Below are 22126 nucleotides of genomic sequence, written 5' to 3'. Positions count from 1 at the left end.
TATGCTAAGTAAAATAATTCAGTCGCAAAAGGGCATATACTATATGATTCCTCCTATATGAGGTACCTGCAGTAGTCAAACTCGTAGGAACAGAAAGTAGAATGGTGGTTGCCAGGGGCAGAGGGGAGGGAGGAATGGGAAGTTAGTGTTTAATGGGTGCAGAGCTCCAGTTTTGCAAGATGAAAAAGTTTTGGAGGTGGATGGTGGTGATGGTAGCACAACAGTGTGAAAGGACTTAATATCACTAAACTGTACACTTAAAAATGGCTAAGATGGTAAATTTTATGTTATGTTTATTTTACCATAATAAAAAATTGAGGAAAAAAGTGACGAACAAGCAAAGTGATACAGCAGTTGAAGGAAACAAAGGGAAAAGACCAGAAGGAAAATCTAAAGTTGTCAGCTGCCGTGTTGTGAAGACATCCAGCAGCCCTGTGGAGGGTCTACATGGGCACAACTGAGGCCTCCAGCCAATAGCCAGCACCAACTTGCAAACTACTGAGTGAACTGTTCTGGAGGTGGATTCCTGCCCCACTCAAGCCTTCAAATGGCTGCAGCCCCAGCCAGTAGCTTGACTACAATCTCATGAGGGACCCTGAGCCAGAACTGCCCAGCCACAGCACTCCCAAATTCCTGACCCACAGAAACTATGAGATAACAAATGTTTATTATTGCTTTAAAAAAAAAAAAAGTCCTCAAGTGGGTCCCCAAGCTCTTAAGACCCAGCTCCGGGCTGGCTTGCAGCCTCCTCCTGAGTCCCTCCCTTCTCCCTCTGCATTCCAGCCACACTGGACTTTTTCTCCAGTCACTTGAAAATGTCTAGCTCTTTCTTGCCTCAGTCCCTTCTCATGTGCATGGAAGGTGCTTGCCCCCCACTTTTCACCAGCCTGCATCTACACATCTGTCAGTCTCAGTGTTTGTTCCATTTATTCAGGAAGATCTTCCCTGGTGCCTCAGTATAAGTTAGTCCCCCCACCCCAGCCCCCACATTCTCTCTCATGGCAATGTGTGTTTTCCTTCTCAGCACTTGCTACAATTTGTCATCTAATACTTATTTGTCTGATTGCCTGTTTTGTGTCTGCCTCCCCCTCCTGCCCACTCCCCAACTCTATGTCTATCCCAACACCAGCTCGGTAAGGGCTTCAGCAGGTCTGTTTTATTCACCCCAATGTCCCCAGCACCTAGGACAAGGGCCTGGCTCACAGGATACAGTTGACCAACATTTGTTAAATGAATGAATGAGCAATAATGTAGACTTTTTTCTTAAAGTTTGATTTGTTTCTAGAAGATGAAAGGAGAGATTAATTCCCCACTTGCTGCTGAGCAAATGAGAAGTGTCACAGCAGTCCCTCCTCCTCTCTTGTGGCTTCTGTCTTTGCTACTGAGGAGAATGAAAGGATAGCAGAGATGTGGTCAGGCATGGTAAGAGAGTTCCTGGATGCTCAAACAGGTTCCCCTACTCTGCCTTCATTGTCACACCGCAAGATTCTAAGAGCACTGGTTGTAATCTCAGAGGAGCAGCTTTTGGCCTGGGCTGGCAGAGCCCTTGGTTCTGAGGAGGGGCTTCAGGGGCTGCCCAGAGGAAAGAGGCTGACGAGTTGGGTTTGGCTCTTATCTGCTTTATATGTTGAGGCTCTGCACTAAATGCTGTTTGTAGAAAGGGCTCTTCCAACTAAAATAGCTTGGAAATGAATATTCTGGAGTGATCCCAGGAATAAGAGAGGTATGATAGACTGGGGAGAGGGGTGCATGCTTGTGGCATTTTTTAGGTTGAGAAGAAATGAGATGGATGATAACATCAAAATTTAAGAAATCTTGACAGGCTGACATAATGAACAGAATCCAGCAAGGTGATATGTAACAGGGAAAAACATCTTCCCCCTGGTCCACTTGGCCCAAGAACCACTAAACCCAGAACTGCAGGATGAGGGAGGTGTGGATTAGCAGAGGTTACATATGACAAAACCCTTGGGAATTTCTGCATGTGGAAACCTAATATGAGTAAAAAGATTATATGCTGCTGTGTTACTAGAAGTGTAGAGCCAGCACAAGGCAGGTGACCGTCCTGTGGGCTGTGTATGTAAGATCACACCTAACACAGGGTGTTAAACTGTGGACACCACACTTTAAAAAGGGTGTGGGATGCCATGGACCATGTCCAGAGCGAGAAAATTCTTCTTCACAACCTCAACTATGGTTTGAATAGTCACTTGCTGGGGATGTTGTTCATAATATTCCTTTATTATCCCTTTAATGTCCATGGGATCTGTAGTAGAGTCCCCTCTTTCATTTCTGATATTAGTAATTGTGTCTTCTCTCTTTTTTTCTTAGCCTGGCTAGAGGGTCATCAGCTTTATTGATCTTTTCAAAGAGCTGGATTTTGGTTATATTGATATTCTCTATTGATTTCCTATTTCATTGTCATTGATTTCTGCTCTACATTTATTGTTTATTTTTTTCTGATTGTCTTAGATTTAATTTGCTCTTCTTCTTCTAGTTTTCTAAGGTGGAAGCTTAGATTGTGGGTTTTGGGTCTTCTTTTCTAGTGTGTGCATTCAGTGCTAGAAATTTCCCTCTCAGCACTGCTTTTGCTGCCTCCTACAAATCTTTATGTGTATTTACATTTTCATCTAGTTCAAAATATTTTTAAATTTCTCTTGATAATTTTTCTTTGACTTATGAGCTATTTTAAAGTATGCTGAGTAAACATGGGAATAATCATTTAACCTATTGGGGTGTCAATTTTTTTTCCAAACTATAAAATGAGGGCAATTAGAGCTACTTCAGATCTGGGAAGCAGCTAGGACTTCACTTACTTATTTTTGTGATGAGAACATTTAAAATCCACTCTCAGCAATTTTCAAGTGTACTAGACATTATTATTAATTATAGTCACCATGCTGTACATGCTGTACAATAGATCTCCAGAACTTTTTCCTCTGTCTAAATGAAACTTTGTACCCTTTAACCAACATCTCCCCATCCCCTACACTCTAGCCCCTGGTAACTATCATTATACTCTAAAGAAACTTTTGTTTTGGGGTTTAATGTTAAAAAATATAGATGGAGGAATTTTGATTAGCAAAATATAACAAATCAGACCTAGGATTAATATGTTGTATTGGAATTCTTAAGTCCTTCCTACAACAACTCTCTATTATATCAAGAATTCTGGAAAGACTAAACATTCACAGGCACATAGCTTCCTGAGTGCTTCAACTACTAAAGGAAGACGTAGGAGACCATTGCAGGGAGACAGAGAAGGACTTTTGGTTCCAGGTTGCAGTCTGAGCATATATTTTATGCTTTTCCTTCTTCTCAAAGTACTACTTAAATGAGAACAGAGAACTATGAAAAGGAAAGGTCCATTTTAGGAGAAGAGGCAGACCAGAGTTATTAACAAATTTCTGGAAGTACTGATGGGCCAGTTAAAACCATGGAGAAGAATCTGAAACCCAAAATGCGTAGTGTGGATGTTTCTATAGAGGTGGGACCAGATAACCTCTGATACAAGATGCACTTTGTATCTTGAATAGGTGGTGGGCAGAAGGCAAGGGGACCAGTAGAAGGATGGTCTGGAGACTACTTATTCCCCTCCCATACTCCAGGCTGCCACTGTGGTAAGTGGGTGCAGGGAAAGTAACTGCATTCCTGGGGTTCACTCCCAGGAGAAGCTGGAAGGATGTCTGCTGGAGCATGGGAAGGGCCTGCACAAGGAGGCACAGAGTCTCCCTAGCCTGCTTCAATCTGCACATGGCAAAGCAAAGCTATTCAGTGGACACTACCCTTCCCAAGCATCCTCTTAGGGAGGAGAAAAACTGTTGGCAAAATAGGCTTCCATACTAACCAGGCAATCCTGTCCCTTTTCATGAAATGTGGATGAACAACCAAGAATCTACAGCATTTGAGAAAATCAACAGCATAACAGAAAAGGACAAAATGAATAAAGGGAGCAGCTGACAAGGGAGAAAATAGAAGTCACGCAGGGAACAGAAGAAAACTTAAAAAAATCCTATTTGTATCCCCAGATATTGCATCTATTAGATAAAAATAGACTCATATGAAAATGGAAGCATGAGGGAACAAGAATGCTTTTTTAGATAATAAAAATATGATTGCCCCAAATTTTAAAAATTAGTATGAAAGCTGAAGAAAAAGTTGAGATTTCCAAAAACATACTGAAAAAGGATAGAGAGATGAAAATGAGGGAATGGAGGGTCAATCCAGCAAAAGGGGACCAGTATTTGCTTGACTAATAGGAATTCCAGGAGTACACAAGATGGCAGAATAGACAGTCCACAGCATCACTCTCTCTCACAAATCAACCAATTTACAACTATTAAAAAGCAACGACAGCTAAGCTGGGGATGCTAGAGCTCAAGGGAAGAGGAGGAGAGACCTATGAAGGGCATGAAGGCAGGAGAAGCTACGATGAGAAGCTAGCATTTTGAATCTAGGCCATTTCAAGGCTGGCCCTGGTGAGCACATGGAGCAAGAGCTGGTGAAAGCCACAGCTGTGCCCTTCATATGAAGTTGCTTGGAGGCGGCAGGGGAGAAGAGGGCATTGGTGGCCCTCAGGCCAGCTAGACCACTAACAGGGTTCCTGTGGATACACGCAAGAGTGAGGAGCCAGAACAACTGAAAACAGGAGCCACTCAGAGGCCTGTGTGTCACTGCGAGGGACCGGCACATGGCCCGTGCCATGGGAAGTGTTTGGAGTGTGGGCGGTGGGGGAGTCAGGCCCACCAGGGGAACACTGGGGCACAGCATGGACAGCCAATCTGCCCCCCAGTCAGTGCAGGACCACTCAGTGGAGACTGGTCAGAAATACAGAACTGTAGGGGGTGCAGTTTGCTGAAAAGTCTGAAGCCCAGACCAGAGTTTCCATACAACCCAGGTGTATTGGACCTCACAAGACCCAGAAATATATATGAGGTCAACAATTGAAACCTGAGCTGCACAAAAAACCTTCCCCAGAGAATCAGCAACAAAGCAGCAATTTAGCTCAACCACAGGGCTCAAGTGCTGGTCCCCACAGGAAGTTCCCCCAGCTTAGAAGTAAGCAAAGGACAACAAATTAGTTCCAGTGTAGAGTTTAAGTAGTGGGAATGGTGATTAATCCAACACAGAACTGAAAGACAAAACAAAATACTTACAGACCAGAGACAAAGTTTGATATTAACTAGTAAAGGTCTCACATCACCAAAGAACACCTGTAAAACCTAGAAGGACTGGAAGCCCCCCTGGGCTACCAAGCCAGGGAGCAGGGAGGGCTGGGGTCCTCAGCCATGCCCCCTGACATCTGCAACCAGCCCAACGACAACCACCAGGCCACCACAGGAAGCACTCTGGGCTCCCCTGCTGGAATGAGGAGGGTGCCACAGGCCTCAGTCATGCCCTCCCTCCTTCCTCCTTCCCCCACCTTATTTCCTTCCCTGTTCCCCTCTTCCTCTCCCTCCAACTGCTCCACAGGAACATCTTAGAATGTAAAAATATAATAATATTAATAAATAAATAAACTTTTAAAAAATAGGAATTTCAGATGAAGAGAGAGAAAATGAACAAAGAAAAAAAATACTCAAAGAAACAATAGAAGAAAAGTTTACAGAGCTGGTTCAGGTCTTCAGCATAAAGGGGCCTTTGACAGCCAAGCAGAATGAATGGATACATGGGTGGATATTTGAGTGCTTGAGTGTGTATTCTGTACATACTTCTATTTTCATTTCATGTGTACTTGTGAAATTTCAAAGCACCAAGAAATAAGGAGCAGATCTTCAAATGTATCCGAGAGAAAATAGTGGTTCATCTGTAACTGAATGAGAACCATAGGACAATCATTAGCCTTGTGTGTGGCAGGCATTTTTCAGACATGAAAAGACACTGAATGGTAATCTTTCCACATGCTTTCATGAAAAAGTTACTTGAGGATAGGCACTAGCAAAATGAAAAAGGAATATGGGAGGGAGTAAAATATGAGGTCTAGGAAGCAATGGTCTCAGAGAACAGCAGGCTTTGAGAGCATCCAGGGCAGATGGGGGCAGGAACTCATGGGGCTTTGAAAGATTCTTCCAGAAGAAACAAGATGGTAATGATTAAGAGAACAGATAAGTCTTCATGATATGAAGGCCAATGTTAAGGAAAAAGAAGAGACTCAATTAGAAATGCAGAGAAAAGCAAAAATCTATCTATTCAAAGAAGTCATGGTCCAAATATAAAGGAGACTAAAATGTCACAAAATTTTAAATAATTAATGAACTATAAAAACCTTGATGTTTGTCCCTTTTCCTTTGTGTGGGCCAGGTGAGTGACCCAGGGCTGCCTTTCCTTCTCTTTGAATTCAACCCTGCTGTTAGGTTCAGCAGTGAACAATCTCTGTATAATCACAACAGTGTAAAATCTGCTGGTTTCTCCATTTTTGGAATCAACATAGAGACCGAGAATGAAAACTTAATGATCAAAGAGCAAGATGTAAGCAGAACCTTAATAATGACTAAAAAATGATATGTAAATGTTAACCATATCAACAAAACAAAAGGAGAAGCTGATGAATTGGGGAGGTGTAAGGAGAGGAAGTATTGAGCTAATTCCTCATTTTACAAAATATAGGACCTGAAGTTGATTGAATAAGTAGATGATTATAAAGGTGACCAATAAAAGAATTAAGCAGGCAACTATCAAATCCAGGAGGCTGGGGGAGGTGGAAGCAATGCAAGCAATCCACTTCTTTCTATTTCGAAGTGGAGAACTGATGGGTATGTCTGCACGTCATCAAATCAAGAAAGAGTGATAAAACGGGCCATGTCAATGTATGGAAGCAATTCCCAGGACCCCTGAACATAGAGACAGTTAAATGCTTTCGAGGTGGGTCAGGGGTTTTCTGATTGTCATTTTATTGTCTTCTTCGTTATTTAATTTTAAAACCATATTTTTGTATGAAGTGGGTAATAGAAAGCAAAGAGTACTGAGCAGCATTAAAAAGATAGTTGAAGAACATTTAATGCCAATACATTGAGCAGAAAAATGAGATTATAAAACACACCTAGTACTGCAGAGTTTTTCTGTAGTGGTGGGGTATGAGTCATTGGTTCCTTCTTTTTGTGTGTCTGTATTTTCTACATCTTCTAAAAATTACTTATTGCTTTTATAATGTGAAGATGGGATGTAGGTGGTCACTTAGGCCACGCAGGGCCTGCATGTCGGGGCCAGTTCCCTGGGTTCAGCTCTTTCTACATTCTGGAAATCATGGCTCTCTCCCTGTGGCTGACTTGGAAATGTGTCCTCAGCGAAGCTGCTACTCTCTGGAAAAGAATAAAACAGACAAAGATCCCAGGGCTCCTTCTTCCTGAGTAGAAGGTCTTAAGACCTTCTGAATAGCAAGCCCTTCCTTGTTATTTATTCTGGAACCTTCTAGATTCTTTGCCACAGCATTCTGCCTCATAACCATTCATGGAGTAATTCATTTTGCTCTGAATTCCTTTACTAAGAGTGAAAAGAATCCAAAAGATTAAAAAGGAAATACAGATATTCGAGGTATTGTACTATTTTTCTTAATTTGGATAATTCAATAAGCAACACACACAAACACTCCCCCTCCCAATATCTTATTTCTTTAATACTCATATATTCATCTTCTTCCATAAACTGGTCCCACTAATTTGATAAAAATTAATTGTTGCAAAAAATGAAATGCATTTATGCAGCAATATGCCAGGCATGTTTTAAGACATATAGTATTTAAAACCTGACATGAACCCTCTAGTTACCTTCACCCCCCTTTTTAAGCAGCAGAGCTCTTTTTGCAAACAAAAGTTTACCCTGAATCCCAATCTACAAAATGGGTCAAAGAAGCTGCTTTGATTGAAAGAGGAGCAGGAGGCCTAGAGCTGTCTATCACAGTGCTCACTCTGTGTGTGTGCACATGCACACACACTATGTCTCCCACAGTGCACTCCCCCATAGCCACACAGACACACAATACCACCCATGCCCACACACGTGACTATCCTGCACATAACCACACACATACAGACACAGCACATATCACATACACACAGACACTCCCTCCACGACATATGCACCACTTACGCACTGGCATTCCCTCACATATTACATACCCACATACACCCATGCTGTACTCCCCCACACACATTACACACCTTCACACACAGACACCACACACATACATCACACATCACACATTCACGTACCCCACCAACATGCTGTACACAGACACACCACACACGATGCAGTAAACTACACCACAAACACTGTACCACAAACACAACACCCAGAGATCAAATACTCATCAGACACACGTGCATGCACACACACACACATGCACAGACTTCTCTGGGTCTCCAGGGTTTCATGAAACAGTCTGAAAACTCAGTGCCCTGGATGAGAGCATTGTATTTCATTTAATGAGATATTTTCTTTCTTCTTTTTCTTTAAAAAGGTGAAACCCCGCTTTCAACAGCAAAGATAAAATATTTAGTGGTTAATTTCTTCAAGAGGACTGGTTTGAATCTGGAATTAGTGCTCACAGCTCTTACTTCTTGTTTGTTCTTTGAAGTTAAACAGCAACATCTTCTAATAATCCTAATGGATTTACACATCAGATCATCAGAAACCCCAGATAATTTCCTGAGATCCATGGCACAAGAGAGAACATACTACTAGTACATCATCTGTACAAAGTCATGGTAAGCGATATGAATTGAAAAAACTTAGTTTCACCGGCCAGTGGGGCCCAAAGACAAAGATCTGGCTTCGAGCTATGTCAACGCGGTTCCAAGCCAGGGCCAAGCTCAGCTGATCTGGAGCCGATACATTTGTTCCTGTAAAGGCAAGAAACAAGAGTGATTTTTCACTCTGTGCCTGGACTGCCTGATTTGGCAGGTGTGGGCAGTGAGCACAGGCCTCCTGGGCAGGCTCAGCGCTGGCCTGGAGCTAATAAGCATCGCCGCCTTGCCTTTTGCCCCTGAATCGCCCCTGCGGCCCCAGGAGCTAAGAGCTCCCTAATCTCAAAGAGCTTCTCAGGAGGAAAGAAAAAGCCAGCTTGTTCCATTCTAGCTCTGCACGGTTTTCTTGGGACGGACAGTGGAGGAACCCAGTGACTCAGGACCCTCATCTGCAAAAGGGCAGGAACGCTGGGACTACCCAGATATCTTCCAGACACCCCATGGCCTGGCCACCCCAAGAGTACCAGCCCCCCACCCCGCAGGGAGACCAGCACAGGGCTGCCGGCCAGCCAGCCGCATGGAGAACCCCACTCTCTACACCTCCTGCCCTCTCTTGTCCCCAGTCTAGCTGAGAGCCAGGGAGGAAGTCACATCCTGGAGCAGATCCCACCCATGAGCACCAGGTTGAAGCCTGTCATTAGGGGTGGCCGGTGAATGGCACAGAGCATGGCCAAATGAAGTGATGGCAGGTGAAATGCATTCCAGGTTTACACTGTCTTAGTTGAAGCCTCAAACAACCAGGTATAAATGAAAGCAGTTGTGACTTCAGCCCATCATGGTCCGTGGGCACCCACAGATCTCTACTGCCCCCCAGAAACTCATTCTGAGTCTTAGTCATTCTGCCATGGCTTCATGCTGAGCTTATTCTGGGCAGCCTGGCTGGCTCAGGACTCTGTCACCGACAGACACAGTCCCAGTCACAGGGAAAGCCCTAGGCCAGTCTAGCATGGAAAGGATAAGAGTCACTGTTCCCTGGGAGCTCACCTTTCAGCAGGGCAGTTAAAATGGCCATCTCAATGTCTTGCTGACCCTCAGAACCCATTCTGAACACGGTGACCTGAAGACAGGTTAATTGTGAAAAGACTAAGTTAAAACAAAGTTGAAACAGAGGGGAGAATTGGGGTGTTTTTGAAAATGACCACAGAGACTGACACGTAATGAGATGGTTCTGAGAGGTGAATGGTTTTACACCAAGTGCTTCTGATTTCCCAAAGTTACAGCATTGCTCTCGCTGACCATGAGTCCTTGCCTGGATTCTGATTTTATTCTTTACTGGATCTGCTCCAACATCCTCCAAGGGAGGGACCCCCTGTGGGATCTATACTCCAATACCTAAATAACCATGGGAAGTGATAAAATCGTATCTAATCAGATAGGATATATTTTTAGGAAATCTGTAAGTTTACAATTACAAAGAGGCCGTCTTATGTGCGCAACCAGAGTGCCTATCCCTTATAAACACAATTAAGGAAGGAAGGAATGGGAAATAATTACTGCATTTGGAGAGTGAGATGATAGGAACCTGGTAAGTGTCTAAAAGGGTGGTCTATGTCCCTCTTCCCAGAATCTGTAAACCTGATTAACATTATGCACCTCAGGGTTGTGCCGTGTGGTGTGACGTCACCTCATGTTTGCTAAGGTCTGAAGCACCCAGACCCTCCCCTGCCTGGGCTTGTTCTGCTTCCATCACGTGGACACAACTGCCAATTCGGTGCGGATTTGTAAAGTGCCTCTTGGAAAAGGCTGAACTAAAATATGACCAACTCCATCGAGCACACACGGGCAGAGTTAAAAAAGGAAACACAATTCTCTCTGTGGATCTTGTTGGGAAGGTAATTCAAGACACTTACAAGTTCTTTCTTCTTCATGCACTCCATTATAATTGCAAACAGCTGATGTGACTGCGTCTTGTTGTAATTAAACGTTTTCTGAATGGTGACTAGAAGCTGGTCCCTGAGGGACTCATTTACTATCCTGTTCAAAGGAAATGCAAAAGAGAACAAAACGTTGCAAGTTAAATCCCTATGTGAGTCCATCAGATGTCTCTGTGTGTGTCTGAAATCTTTGACTGGGGACTTCGCTGTTGGAGGGTGTCCCGGCACAGGAGACAAAAAGTGACAATAGTCAAAAACTGCATTCACGCTTGTCCTAAATGCCAGCCTGGCTGCAGACCTCACAAGGGAAAATGAGGTTGGAAGAAGGCATGTTCTACCAGAGAGGCAGAAACGCCACACTCCTGACAGCTCCCGCATGTAGGCCGCAGGAATGGGAGAGGAGATCTAGTAAATCTCCATGATTTAAACATTTCTGGAATGTCTAAGTGGATCACTTCAGATTTTCTTCTTGGCCTACCGAGGAGGCACTGAAGAACCCCCCTCTGTCATGTGTCATAAGTCCTACCCGCCTTCTTCGCAGTACTTGTGTGCAAAGGATAGGATGTCCGAGGCACGTCCGCTGCCATCACAAACCACCACAGGGACTGGAGGGTCTTCTCGGAGGTATTCCAAGACCACGGAGACCACGTTGGGGCCCCCTTCCACCACGAGGCCCACGAGGGGCACCCCCTGCCCCAGTCCTGCAACACAAACCACACACACTCCACTTGGGCTAACGTGGGGCACTGCCCGCCCACTCATCCTAGTTCCTGAAATACAGGCCTGATGCTCCATGTGGTGATCGTGTTTCCAAGAGGCTGGAAGGAATTCAGACATGTGATGATGGTTTTCATTCTTGTATCCAAACCCCATATTGTTGCCCCACTGGAAAAACTGGAACCTTAGAATCTGAAACTTTCTGAGTCTCATGTGGTTAAACTCCACCTATGACCCACCTGGCCTGCGGGCTACCTCAAGGTGAGCCATGAGAAACAATGGAAGATGCTCCTTGCTCCCTTGCTGTCCTGCCCTGGGGTCTGAGATTCCCACCCTGATGGCTGTCCCCTAAGTAACAACACAGTGACAGCCACAGGAGAACTCAGTTCAATTCCTGTCCTCTCCTATATTAGCCTCATGACATCGGGCCAGTCCCCAAACCACCATGAGCCTTAGACAACCATCTGTAAAAGGTCTATAAAAGGTGAATAATTACAACACCTCCCTTTTCTCCTGATGGAGCAATAGCTATAAAATATAAGAACATGTGTGGCTATTACAGTATTTTGCATACAAATGTGGTATGCCATTGTCATTCCAGTGTGGTCTTGGAGGCAAACACATGGACCACTATAGCCCATCAGAAAACAATGTGTCCCCACATTCCTCCCTCTGTCTTTGTCAGATAATAGGACTTTTCAAGAATACAGGAGGCTCAGGCTAACTTTTCTTGGCAGCACTAGGTGGGTGGGCCCTGGGGACCAGAGGGCAGTGGGAGGATTCTGGAAACTAGGATTCTGGAGAGTGAAGGTAGTGGGAGTGGAGAAGACAAACTTGCCTATTTCACAATTTTACCCCAAATCTGACATGACAGATTATATTCTGAACATGTTCCACCAGGTGTCCATTAGATGGGAATTAATTGATCAATATTAACAAATGGCAAGCAGGATGTGTCCTTGGGCTCACAGCTCTGAAGGGCTTCAGATGAAATCTGCTAGCATAGGTTGTGAGAAGATTTAAGAATGCAAGTGAGCGAACTCATAGTTTCTGGTTTGCTTCCATGATGTGTTTCTATAGTCAGGGATTCAACTATTTTGAATGACTTTGCTGTCTCCTGGCAGAATAATTCCAACTAAGTTCATTTCAGTGAATATGTATTGAGGGTTTGCTTGGTGCCAATCCCTGACCAAGAGATACTGGAAAAAAAGATCAGGATGACACAACTCTGCCTTTGAGATTTCCAGCCCAAGCCAGGCTTGGTATTTCAGATCTTCGGGAATATGGTGGCCAAATCCCCTTCTTTTCTAGAAACAGAGTAGAACCAGTTCTTCTTGGCTTAGACTGGACTCCTGGAAGCTCCGTGCTGTGGGAGGTGACGACTGAGCACCCCTTTGCTGTCCCTGCCCCACTCAGAGCCTAGGCAAAGGATGACAAAGGGAAGCCCACAGGTCACAGGGCTGGTGAAGTTGGACGGTGTGCAACTCACAAGTCCAGAAAAATTAGACATGTGAGAACAAAAAAATTAGTCATCAACCAATTTATCCATTGAGAATCAATTCTTGGAAATCCACAACTTTTCAGAGTAGGTCATTCCCATTCCAGCCAGCATCACAGTCCCTTAAATTCTGCTTTATACCAATCATTTTCCAGGCCTAGATTGTCTTTCACAAAAATTTCAACAGTAATCATAAAAACAAAATACCCTTTAAGATCACTTCACAATTGTTGGACAGTAAGAATTGGTGGAGTATGAACATGTTCCAAGAGATTATAGCAGTTATTTTAATTCTAATCAGCGGTTAATATCTTTTTATCTGTTGAGGTTTGTTCCTTTCTCTCTGATTCAACCTCAGCATTCTCCTGACGGAGGCAGCTTCCCCTCAGGGCTGTGCCACCTGCACCAGCAAGGACAATGCCCCATCAGGAGCAAGTGGCTCCTGCAGCCCCCTCCAGCCCCCACTTGACCAACTTAGTCTGGGGGAGAGACCCAGAGCCACAGAGAGATTTCATGATCATATAACACTTATCAACTGATAAAAGGAGATCATACTAAGTCTTTGAGAGAGACATCTTTTCCTGTTAAAAGATGTAACAAATAACAAAAGTAATTAAGGGAACAAGAACCACTGGGCAACATGGTGTGCCTTCCCTCCCTCATTTCTCAAGTTATACAAAAAATTTGGGTTTCAGAACAATGTAGAGTTCCTGTACTAGTTATACTCGAATGCAATATGGTGCGCAATGCCATCACCATGACGACCACGGCAGGGTTGTTTCTTGCACCAGCATCACAACATAGCCCAGTGCATGTGATTTGGGAGGTGGCTGAGGTAAAAGGTCTAGGTGAGCCATTTTCTTTTGATCTAACAAGAATCAAGTTTAAACCTTTCAACGCCCTTGGGCAATTTCCTTCTCAGCCTAGCTTTCCTCGTGGTGGCATCAGTCCCACAGTGCTACCCGTGCCCTGCACAGGAACTCACTCGTGTTGATCTTCTGCAGAGAGATGTGCTTCTCCAGCTGCCTCCGCAGCTTCACCTCAGCGCCGTATTTGCCCAGGGTGCCGTTGTCGGCCAGGATGAAGTGCGTGTGCGAGTTGTTGAGCACAGAGAGCTTACTGAGAGGGTTGGACATGGTCTGGTACACTCTTGTTACCTGACAAAAGACACAACGCAAATCAGAGCTGCAAATCAGAACTTTGATAGTGAGCCTAAGAGGGGAAGCCAGCTGAATACCTGCATGTGTAATGGCTGCACTTAATCCTATTCTCACTCCTCTGCCCATTTATCACGGGGCTTTTTGGTTTTGTTTTGCCAATTGTTATGTTAAAATAGAAAAAAAAAATAATTATTTTAGGCAATGACAACCTAGCAACTGCATTCCTGAAGAAATCACAGAGAAATGAGAACTTACATTAACACAAAATCCTGTACATGAATGCTTATGGCCTCTGTGCTTGAAACAGCCAAACTGCAAGCAGCCCACATGTCCGTTTCAGCAGATAAATGGTTAAACAAACTGTGATACGTTCATACCACAGAATACTGCTCAGCAATAAAAAGGAATGAATTATTGATATGCTTGACAACCTGGATGAATGGCCAGAGAACTATGTGGAGTGAAAAAAGCCAGTCTCCAAAGATTACATACTATATGATACCATTTATATAACATTCTTTAAAAGGGGGGCAGATTAGTGGTTGCCAGGGGTTAAGGAGGAAGTGGGGTTGGGAGGGAATTAGGTATAGATATTAAAGGGCAAGAGGAGGGATCCTAGGGGGGATGGAAATATTCTGTATCTTGACTGTGTCAATGTCAGTTTCCTGGCTGTGATGTTGTATTATAGTTTTGCAAGATGTTACCACTGGGGGAGAGGGGAAAGTACAGTGAAGCTCTGTTTATTATTTCTTACAATGGCATCTAAATCCACAAGTATTTCAAAATAAAGACTTTAAAAGGCAAAAGATTTATATGATCTGGAGAGAAACCAGAGTATCATAATAAAGATTTTAATTTTAAAAAATGCTAAAGTCTGTGGAGAAAAAACTTACATCCTTTCCAACCAGGTCTTCCTTATTCTCCACGATGCCCCATGGAGCAATTCCTATAGCACAGATTCGGCCTCTGGACTTGGAAGAGTGGTCTTTCAAGGCGTCCCCCACATGGCTGATGACACCTATGAACAGCCATAAGTCCTATTTTAGGCCCTTCGACTTCCCATCATACCACCACTCATGAACTTTAGGGACACCCACTCTGAGCTGCTACACTCCCTATGGAGCAGAGATGAGACATACTCATCTTCATCATTAAAAGAAAGTACACTGAAAGTCTGAACTCATAATAACTAGTAATTCTGCATTAGCTCCTAGAAAAGGGATATCAAGTGCAGAAACCAAAGCAACTGTGCAGGAATTTCCTTTATAAGTTTCAAAGACCCAAAGGTGGAAGTCACTGGGGTCTCTTTGGCAGTCCTTGGCTGCATTCAGCTAAACTCAAGAGCCAGCCTGCATGACATGTTCCTTAACCTCGCTAGCCTGTTTCCTCTCCCATAAGATGGGGAAAAGATCGTGGAGAGGCTCAATAAGATGATGCTTGTACAGGGCTCAGTTCAAGGAATGGCACATCATAGGTGATCTAGATGTTTAATGGTATCACTATTGTTATTATACTTGCTATTTAAACAAAATAAATCACATCAAAATAAAAAATACAAGCTACTGAAGATTTCACTTTTACTGAAGATTTCAGATTAAGATATCACTTTTTGTCACAAATATGATCAGGATGCAATATATTTTGGTTTTTGACCTTAATTATTAGAAAGCTCTTTGGGACCACAGTGAGTTCTGGGTGTGTATATTTGTGGTGAGGTAGAGGACTGCTCTTACCTGTGCTGATGCCCCCAGTGAAGATCCAGGCCCCTGTGGTCATGGCAGCCTTGATCAGGCCTTTCCCAAAGACCTGCTTTAGCTTGGGCTGCATCTCAAAGTTCTGAAGGCCTCCATGCACGGAAATTAGGAGCTTGGGGAGTTCCAGCTGCCAGTCTTTCACCATGAGATGGAGCAGCGAATCTGGCTTGGTGTCATAGGACACACGGACATACTGCAAAAGAGCGTGGGATGCTCAGTACCTGTTCTAGGTTTTGCCTGTTCTTGGTTTTGCTTCTCGTGTCAAAGGGGAGCGGGGCTATTGCTCATGTCCAAGCAAAAACTGTCTGGCTGGTCTCGCCTTCAGTGTCCTGGGGGCCCTGTGCATGAGTCTGTGTGTAAGTGACCAAAGGGAACTTTGATAAGGGCTATCAGATTTAGCAAATGAATATACAGGATGCCCAGTGCTTGGTCTGAATGTTTGTGTTACCCCAAACTCATATGTTGAAACCTAATTCTCAATGCAATGGTCTTAAGAGGTGGGCCTTGGGAGGTGATTAGGTCACGAGGGAAGAACCTTCATGAATGAGATTAGTGCCCTTGTAAAAGAGGCCTGAGGGAGTTTTTCTGCCCCTTGTGCCTTGTGAGGACACAGCAAGAAGGTGCCATCTAGGAAGCGGAGGATGAGCCTTCACGAGACACTGAGTCTGCTGGCACCTCGATCTCGGACTTCCCAGCTTCCAGAACTGTCAGCAATACATTTCTGTTGTTTATAAATTACCCAGTCTGAGATATTTTGTTAGAGCAGCCAAATGGACTAAGGCACCCAGTTAAATTTGAATTTTAGATAAAAAACAAAAAATGTTTTAGTACATTATGTTTACTAAATGCAATAAATCACGTAATATTTGGAATATACTTATGCTAAAAAATTATCCATTGTTTGTCTGAAATTCACGTATAACTGGGTGTCCTGTATCTTTCTGGCAATGGTAACCTTGGAGGAATCAATCCAAAGCCTGCTCAGCTAGAACAATGGCCCAAGAAGTTGGACAAGGATGTTGTTGAGTGTGTGGCAAAGGGGATCATGGGCCCGTATCTGGACTTGACCTTTTCCTCAAGAGGAAGAAGAGGTTAACGGTCAGATGTCTGAGTCTCTATGAATTGCTTCTTTGTGTCCATGCCAATATGTAGGGTACCATTCCAGAAGACCGTATGTTGTGGTATTTGGAATACAACTGAATTTTATTTGAATGATGAAGTTGGGCCAGTGGAATAAAATGAAATTGCAAAAATGATCTGGCTGGGCATGTGGGAGTAATTCAGAATTTGCTGAAAGGGGTCGTAATGCTGAAGCCCCTGTCTCTGGCAGGGCCACGAGAAAGACAGAGAGCACTTCTCATTTGCATGCAAATGTGAGAGACCTCAGTCTTTCTTAGGCCAGCTGAGTGCAGGCTCAGGGAGCGGATGGACAGACTGCAGAGGAAAATATTTCCAGAGTCTCCCAACACATCTGAGTGGGCTCACAGGTCCACAGTTATTTTTTTTTAAAGAGGTAATGTCTTTACCATCACTGGAGATGGAACAGTAGAATGTGGAATGTGGAATTGGGCCGAAACATTGTTTATGGATTCAGAGCTTTAGTATGGATTTAGAGGACACTACGTGTTCTTTACGATGGTGTCACTTCCAAATCTCATGGCTAATAAGCCATGTATGCAGCTATATCTCTTAGCTTTGTAATGAAGTATCTAGGAAGCTTGAGCCACACTCCTGAAGAAGACCCGGGCATCTACAGTCTGTGGTCTGGGAGGCTGGCCTCTGACGAAAGCCATGGTCCCAGAGCCACCTTGTCCAAATGCCTCTCTTACCATGGCTTTATTGGAGTAGCCACCACCCTGGAATTCGAGAATCCCATAGGAATCTGTTGGGTAGCTCTGGGTGTGTTTGCCGACAGACCACTTTTCGGGCTGGGTCTCTGCCAGTTTGTTTTCCTCTCCATTTTTGCTGGGTGTTACACTCGGCAGAGGAGGAATATGCTGGTTGGTAAGCTGGCCACAGCAACACCTGAGAACAAAGGCAGAGGCTTTCATAACACTTTTCTCCTTTCCTCTCCATTAGTGAAGATGAGTTAACCTGAAGAGGTAAGTTGCACCGAACAGGTGCATAACAGCACCTTACTTATCCAGCTTTACTGGGGACCAAAATGCCCCTTATAGTGGCCTTTTCTGATTATCAACACATATCAATTTAAATGCATTGGATGGTTGCCCTTATTTACAGAACATATTTTAACCTTTTAAAATGTCTAGACAACATTAATATGGGTATCAGTTACCAAACATTCTGTGACAAAGTACAGTCATGCCCTCCGAACATAAAGTTGACCTTCCAGGATTTTTCAATATTGTTGAATTCTTCTGTTGCTTAGTAAAACATTTCTCTACCCAAGTAACATTGAAAGCATATTTCAAAAATTACCAGCCTGTCTTTTTTCTGCCTTAGGCAGCTGGCCCATTGGGCCATAACTTGTCCCAGCTTCAGGGATCTTGTTCTACAGCATCTTCCCCAAACTCAGGCAAGTGCTGTACTCTCCCTGCACCCTCTCTGGTCTTCTCTGAGATGGTCCTCGATCTCGTGCAAGCTCCCTTTCTAGCATGTCTAGGGTTTCACTTGTCTCTCAGCCATTTTCGGGGCTCATATATTTGGGTGAACGGGACCCACCTAAAACTGGAAATGTCTGTTAGGAAGAACAGCAGAAGCCTGGAGTGACATCTTGGTGCAGGTGGAATCCAGGGGCCTGTGACATGGGGAGGCACGGAGGTCAGTTCTGCTCCCAGACCCACGAGGAGCCTGCATGGGCAGTCATGCTCACCAGCAAGTGGGTGGGGGAGCTGGAAGTGAAAGAGCTGGCGATGGAGTTGACATGGTGATTAGAGACGACATCTTTACTGGGCTAGATGTTTGGGTGTGTGCACATGTGTGGTGCATGTGGGGGTCCTTGCCAGGAGGCTCTCTGTGCCCTGTGTGGCCAGCCTTGGAGCTTTCTCCCTGCATTTCTGGCTGCTTTAGCAGTGGTGTGGGCTACCGCTCCAGATTTTCTTTTTTTCTTCTTCTTTCCTTCTTTCTTCCTCCCTCCCTCCCTTCCTTGCCATGGCAGCCTTTACTGAAATAAAATTCACACACTGACCCATTTAAAGTGTACCATTCAATGGTTTTAGTATTTACAGATGTGTGCAACCATCACCACAGTTGACTTTAGAGCATTTTCATCACCTCAGAAAGAAACTTTGTACCCTTTAGCTGTTACTCCTCTAACACCTCATCTATATGTGCACCTCCTCCCCCAGCCATAAGTAATCACAAATCTACTGTCGGTCTCTACAGATTTACCTATTCTAGATATTTCATATGAATGGAATTACATAATACATGGTCTTTTGTGATGGGCTTCTTTCACTTAGCACATTTTCAAGGTTCATACATGTTGTAGCATGTGTCTGCACTTTATTCCCATCTATGGCTGAATTATATCCCAATGTATGAGTATGTGAACATTTTGTTTATCCATTCATCATTTGGGTTGATGGACATTTAGGTTGTTTGCACTTTTGAACTATTATGAATGATGCTGCTATGAACATTCATGGTCAAGTTTTTATGTGGACATATGTTTTCATTTCTTTTGAGTATATACCTGGGAGTGGAATTGTTGGGTATTTGGTTACTCTGTGTTTAATCATTTGAGGAATCGCCAAACTGTTTTCCCAAGTGATTGCACCATTTTACATTCCCACCAGTGAGGGTTCCAATCTCACCTCATCCTCTCCAACACTTGTTATTTTATCTGACATTTTTATTCTAGCCACCCTAGTAGGTGTAAAGTAGTATCTCATTGTGGTTTTATTTGCATTTCTACAATGAGTAAAGATGTTAAGCATCTTTTCATGCACTTATTGGCTATTTGTGTGTCTTCCTTGGAGAAATGTCTATTTAGATCCTTTGCCCATTTTTAAACTTGGTTATTTATCTTTCTATCATTGAATTGTAAGAGTTCTTTATATGTTCTGGCTATGAGTTACTTGTCAGATATACAATTTGCAAATATTTTCTCCCATTCTGTGGGGTGTCTTTTCACTTTCCTGATAGTGTCCCTTCAAACACAAAAGTGTCTAATTTTGATAAAGTCCAATTTATTTATTTCTCATTGCTCATGTTTTGGTATCCTATCTAAAACTCTTTTGCCAAATCCAACATCATGAAGACTTATCCTGTTTTCTTCTAGGAACTTCATAGTTTTAGCTCTTAAACTTAGCTCTTTGATCCACTTTGAGTTAGTTTTCATACATAGTATGAAGAATAAGTGTCCAAATCCATTCTTTTGCATGTGGATATCCAGTTGTTCCAGCACCTTTTGTGGAAAAGACTATTCTTTGGGTGATCTTGGAACCCTTGAAAAAATCAATTGGCCATACACGTATGAGCTTATTTCTGGACTGTCAATTCTCTTCCATTGATCTATCAGTCTGTCCTTATGCCAGTACCACCAAACTTCAATTACTGTAGCTTTGTAGTAAGTTTTGCAATCAAAAGTGTGAATCCTCCTACTTTGTTCTTTTTTTTTACAAGACTGTTTTGGCTACTCTGGGTCTCTTGCAATTCTGTGTGATTTTTAAAATCAGCTTGTCAGTTTCTACGAAGAAGTCAACCAAGATTCTGATAGGGATTGAGTTGAATCTATAGATTATTTTGGGAGTGTTGCCATCTTCACAATGATAAGTTCCAATTGATGAACATGGGAATTTTTTCCAATTATTTAGATCTTCATTAATTTTTTTCAACAATGCTTTGTGGTTTTCAGAGTATACACTTTACACTTCTTTTGTTAAGTTTATTCCTAAGTATTTTATTCTTTTTGTTGCTATTGTATATGGAACTGTTTTGTTAATTTCATTTTAATATTGCTCTTTGCAAGTGTATAGAAATATACTTGATTTTTGTATATTGATCTTGTATGCTGCAACCTTAGTGAACTTGTTTATTAGTTCTAATAGTTTTTCAGAGGATTCTTTAGCATTTTCTATATACAAAATTACATCCCTTGCAAATAGAGGTAGTTTTACTTCTTCCTTTCCAATCTGGATGCCTTTTATTTTTTTCTCTTACCTAATCGCCCTGGCTAGAACTTCCAGTAGAGTCTTGAATACAAGTGGCAATAATGGTCATCCTTGTTTTGTTCCTGATCTTAAGGAAAAAGCATGTGATATTTCACCATTAAGTATGATGTTAGCTATGAATTTTTCATAGATGCCCTTGTCAGGTTGATAAAGTTGCCTTCTGCTTTTAGTTTTCTAAGTGTTTTTATCATACAAAGTGTTGGATTTTGTCAAGTGTTTTCTCTGTGTCTATTGAGATAATCATGTGATTTTTGTTTTTTATCCTGTTGATAAGGTGTATTACATTAATTATTTTTCTGATGTTAATCCAACCTTGCATTCCTGGGGTAAATCCCACTTGGTCATGGAGTAAAATCATTTTTATATGTTGATGAATTTGGTTTGATAGTATTTTGTTCAGGGTTTCTGCATTCACGTTCATAAAAGATATTGGTCTGAAGTTTTCCTTTCTTATGATACCTTTGTCTGGTTTTGATATTAGTGTAGTACTGGCCTCATAAAATGAGTTGAGAAATGTATCCTCCTCTACTATTTTTTGGAAATAGTTTGTGAAGAATTGGTATTAATTCTTTTTAAAAAAATATTTTGTAGAATTCAGCACAGAAGTCTGGGCTGAGTCTTTCTTTGTAGGTAGTTGGGTTTTTTTTATTACTAATCCTATCTATTCACTTATAAGTTTATTCAGATTTCGTATTTCTTTTTGAGTCAGTTTTGGTAGTTTGTATTTTTCTAGGAATTTGCACATTTCATCTAAGTTATCTAACTTGGTGGCATACAAATCATAGTACTCCTTAGTACTCATTTTTCCTTCTGCGAGGTTTCTTTCATTTCTGATTCTAGTAATTTGAGTTTTCTCACTTTTTTTCTTCATCAATCCAGCTAAAGAGTTGTCAAATTCGTTGATCTTTTCCAAGAACAGCTTTCATTGATTTTTCCCTGTTGTTCTTCTGTTCTCTATTTCATTAACTTCAACTTTATTATTTTCTTCCTTCACCTTGCTTTAGGTTTAGTTTGCTCTTCATTTTCCAGTGTTTTATGGTGAAAGCTTAGGTTATTTCTTTAAGACTCTTCTTCTTTCTTAATATAAACATTTACAGGTATAAAGTTTCCTCTCAGCACTGCTTTAGCTGTGTCCCATAAATTTTGGTATGTTGTGTCTTTATTTTCATGTATTTTGAAGTATTTTTCAGATTTCCTTTTTGATTTATTCTTTGACCTATTGGTTATTTAGAAGCGTATTGTTTACA

At 42.5% G+C, this 22126-nt stretch overlaps 1 protein-coding gene across 1 annotated transcript in view; it reads right to left on the bottom strand.

Moving 5' to 3' along the window:
• Positions 1-22126, bottom strand: part of TRPM1 (transient receptor potential cation channel subfamily M member 1) — a 77429-nt gene that overhangs the window by 48972 nt on the left and 6331 nt on the right. Inside the window, exons 4-11 of the mRNA XM_063089999.1 lie at positions 17574-17769; positions 15724-15937; positions 14884-15008; positions 13816-13987; positions 11142-11316; positions 10592-10715; positions 9726-9798; positions 8737-8837 (exon numbers count right to left, since the gene is read on the bottom strand). Coding sequence (XP_062946069.1) covers positions 8737-8837; positions 9726-9798; positions 10592-10715; positions 11142-11316; positions 13816-13987; positions 14884-15008; positions 15724-15937; positions 17574-17769 — 1180 coding nt within the window. The remainder of the gene's footprint in view (positions 1-8736; positions 8838-9725; positions 9799-10591; positions 10716-11141; positions 11317-13815; positions 13988-14883; positions 15009-15723; positions 15938-17573; positions 17770-22126) is intronic.

Source organism: Cynocephalus volans, chromosome 3 (genome assembly GCF_027409185.1).
Source record: "Cynocephalus volans isolate mCynVol1 chromosome 3, mCynVol1.pri, whole genome shotgun sequence".
NCBI lineage: Eukaryota > Metazoa > Chordata > Mammalia > Dermoptera > Cynocephalidae > Cynocephalus > Cynocephalus volans.
The sequence above is the reverse complement of the archived record's forward strand: the minus strand, read 5'-3'. Positions and strand labels throughout refer to the sequence as shown.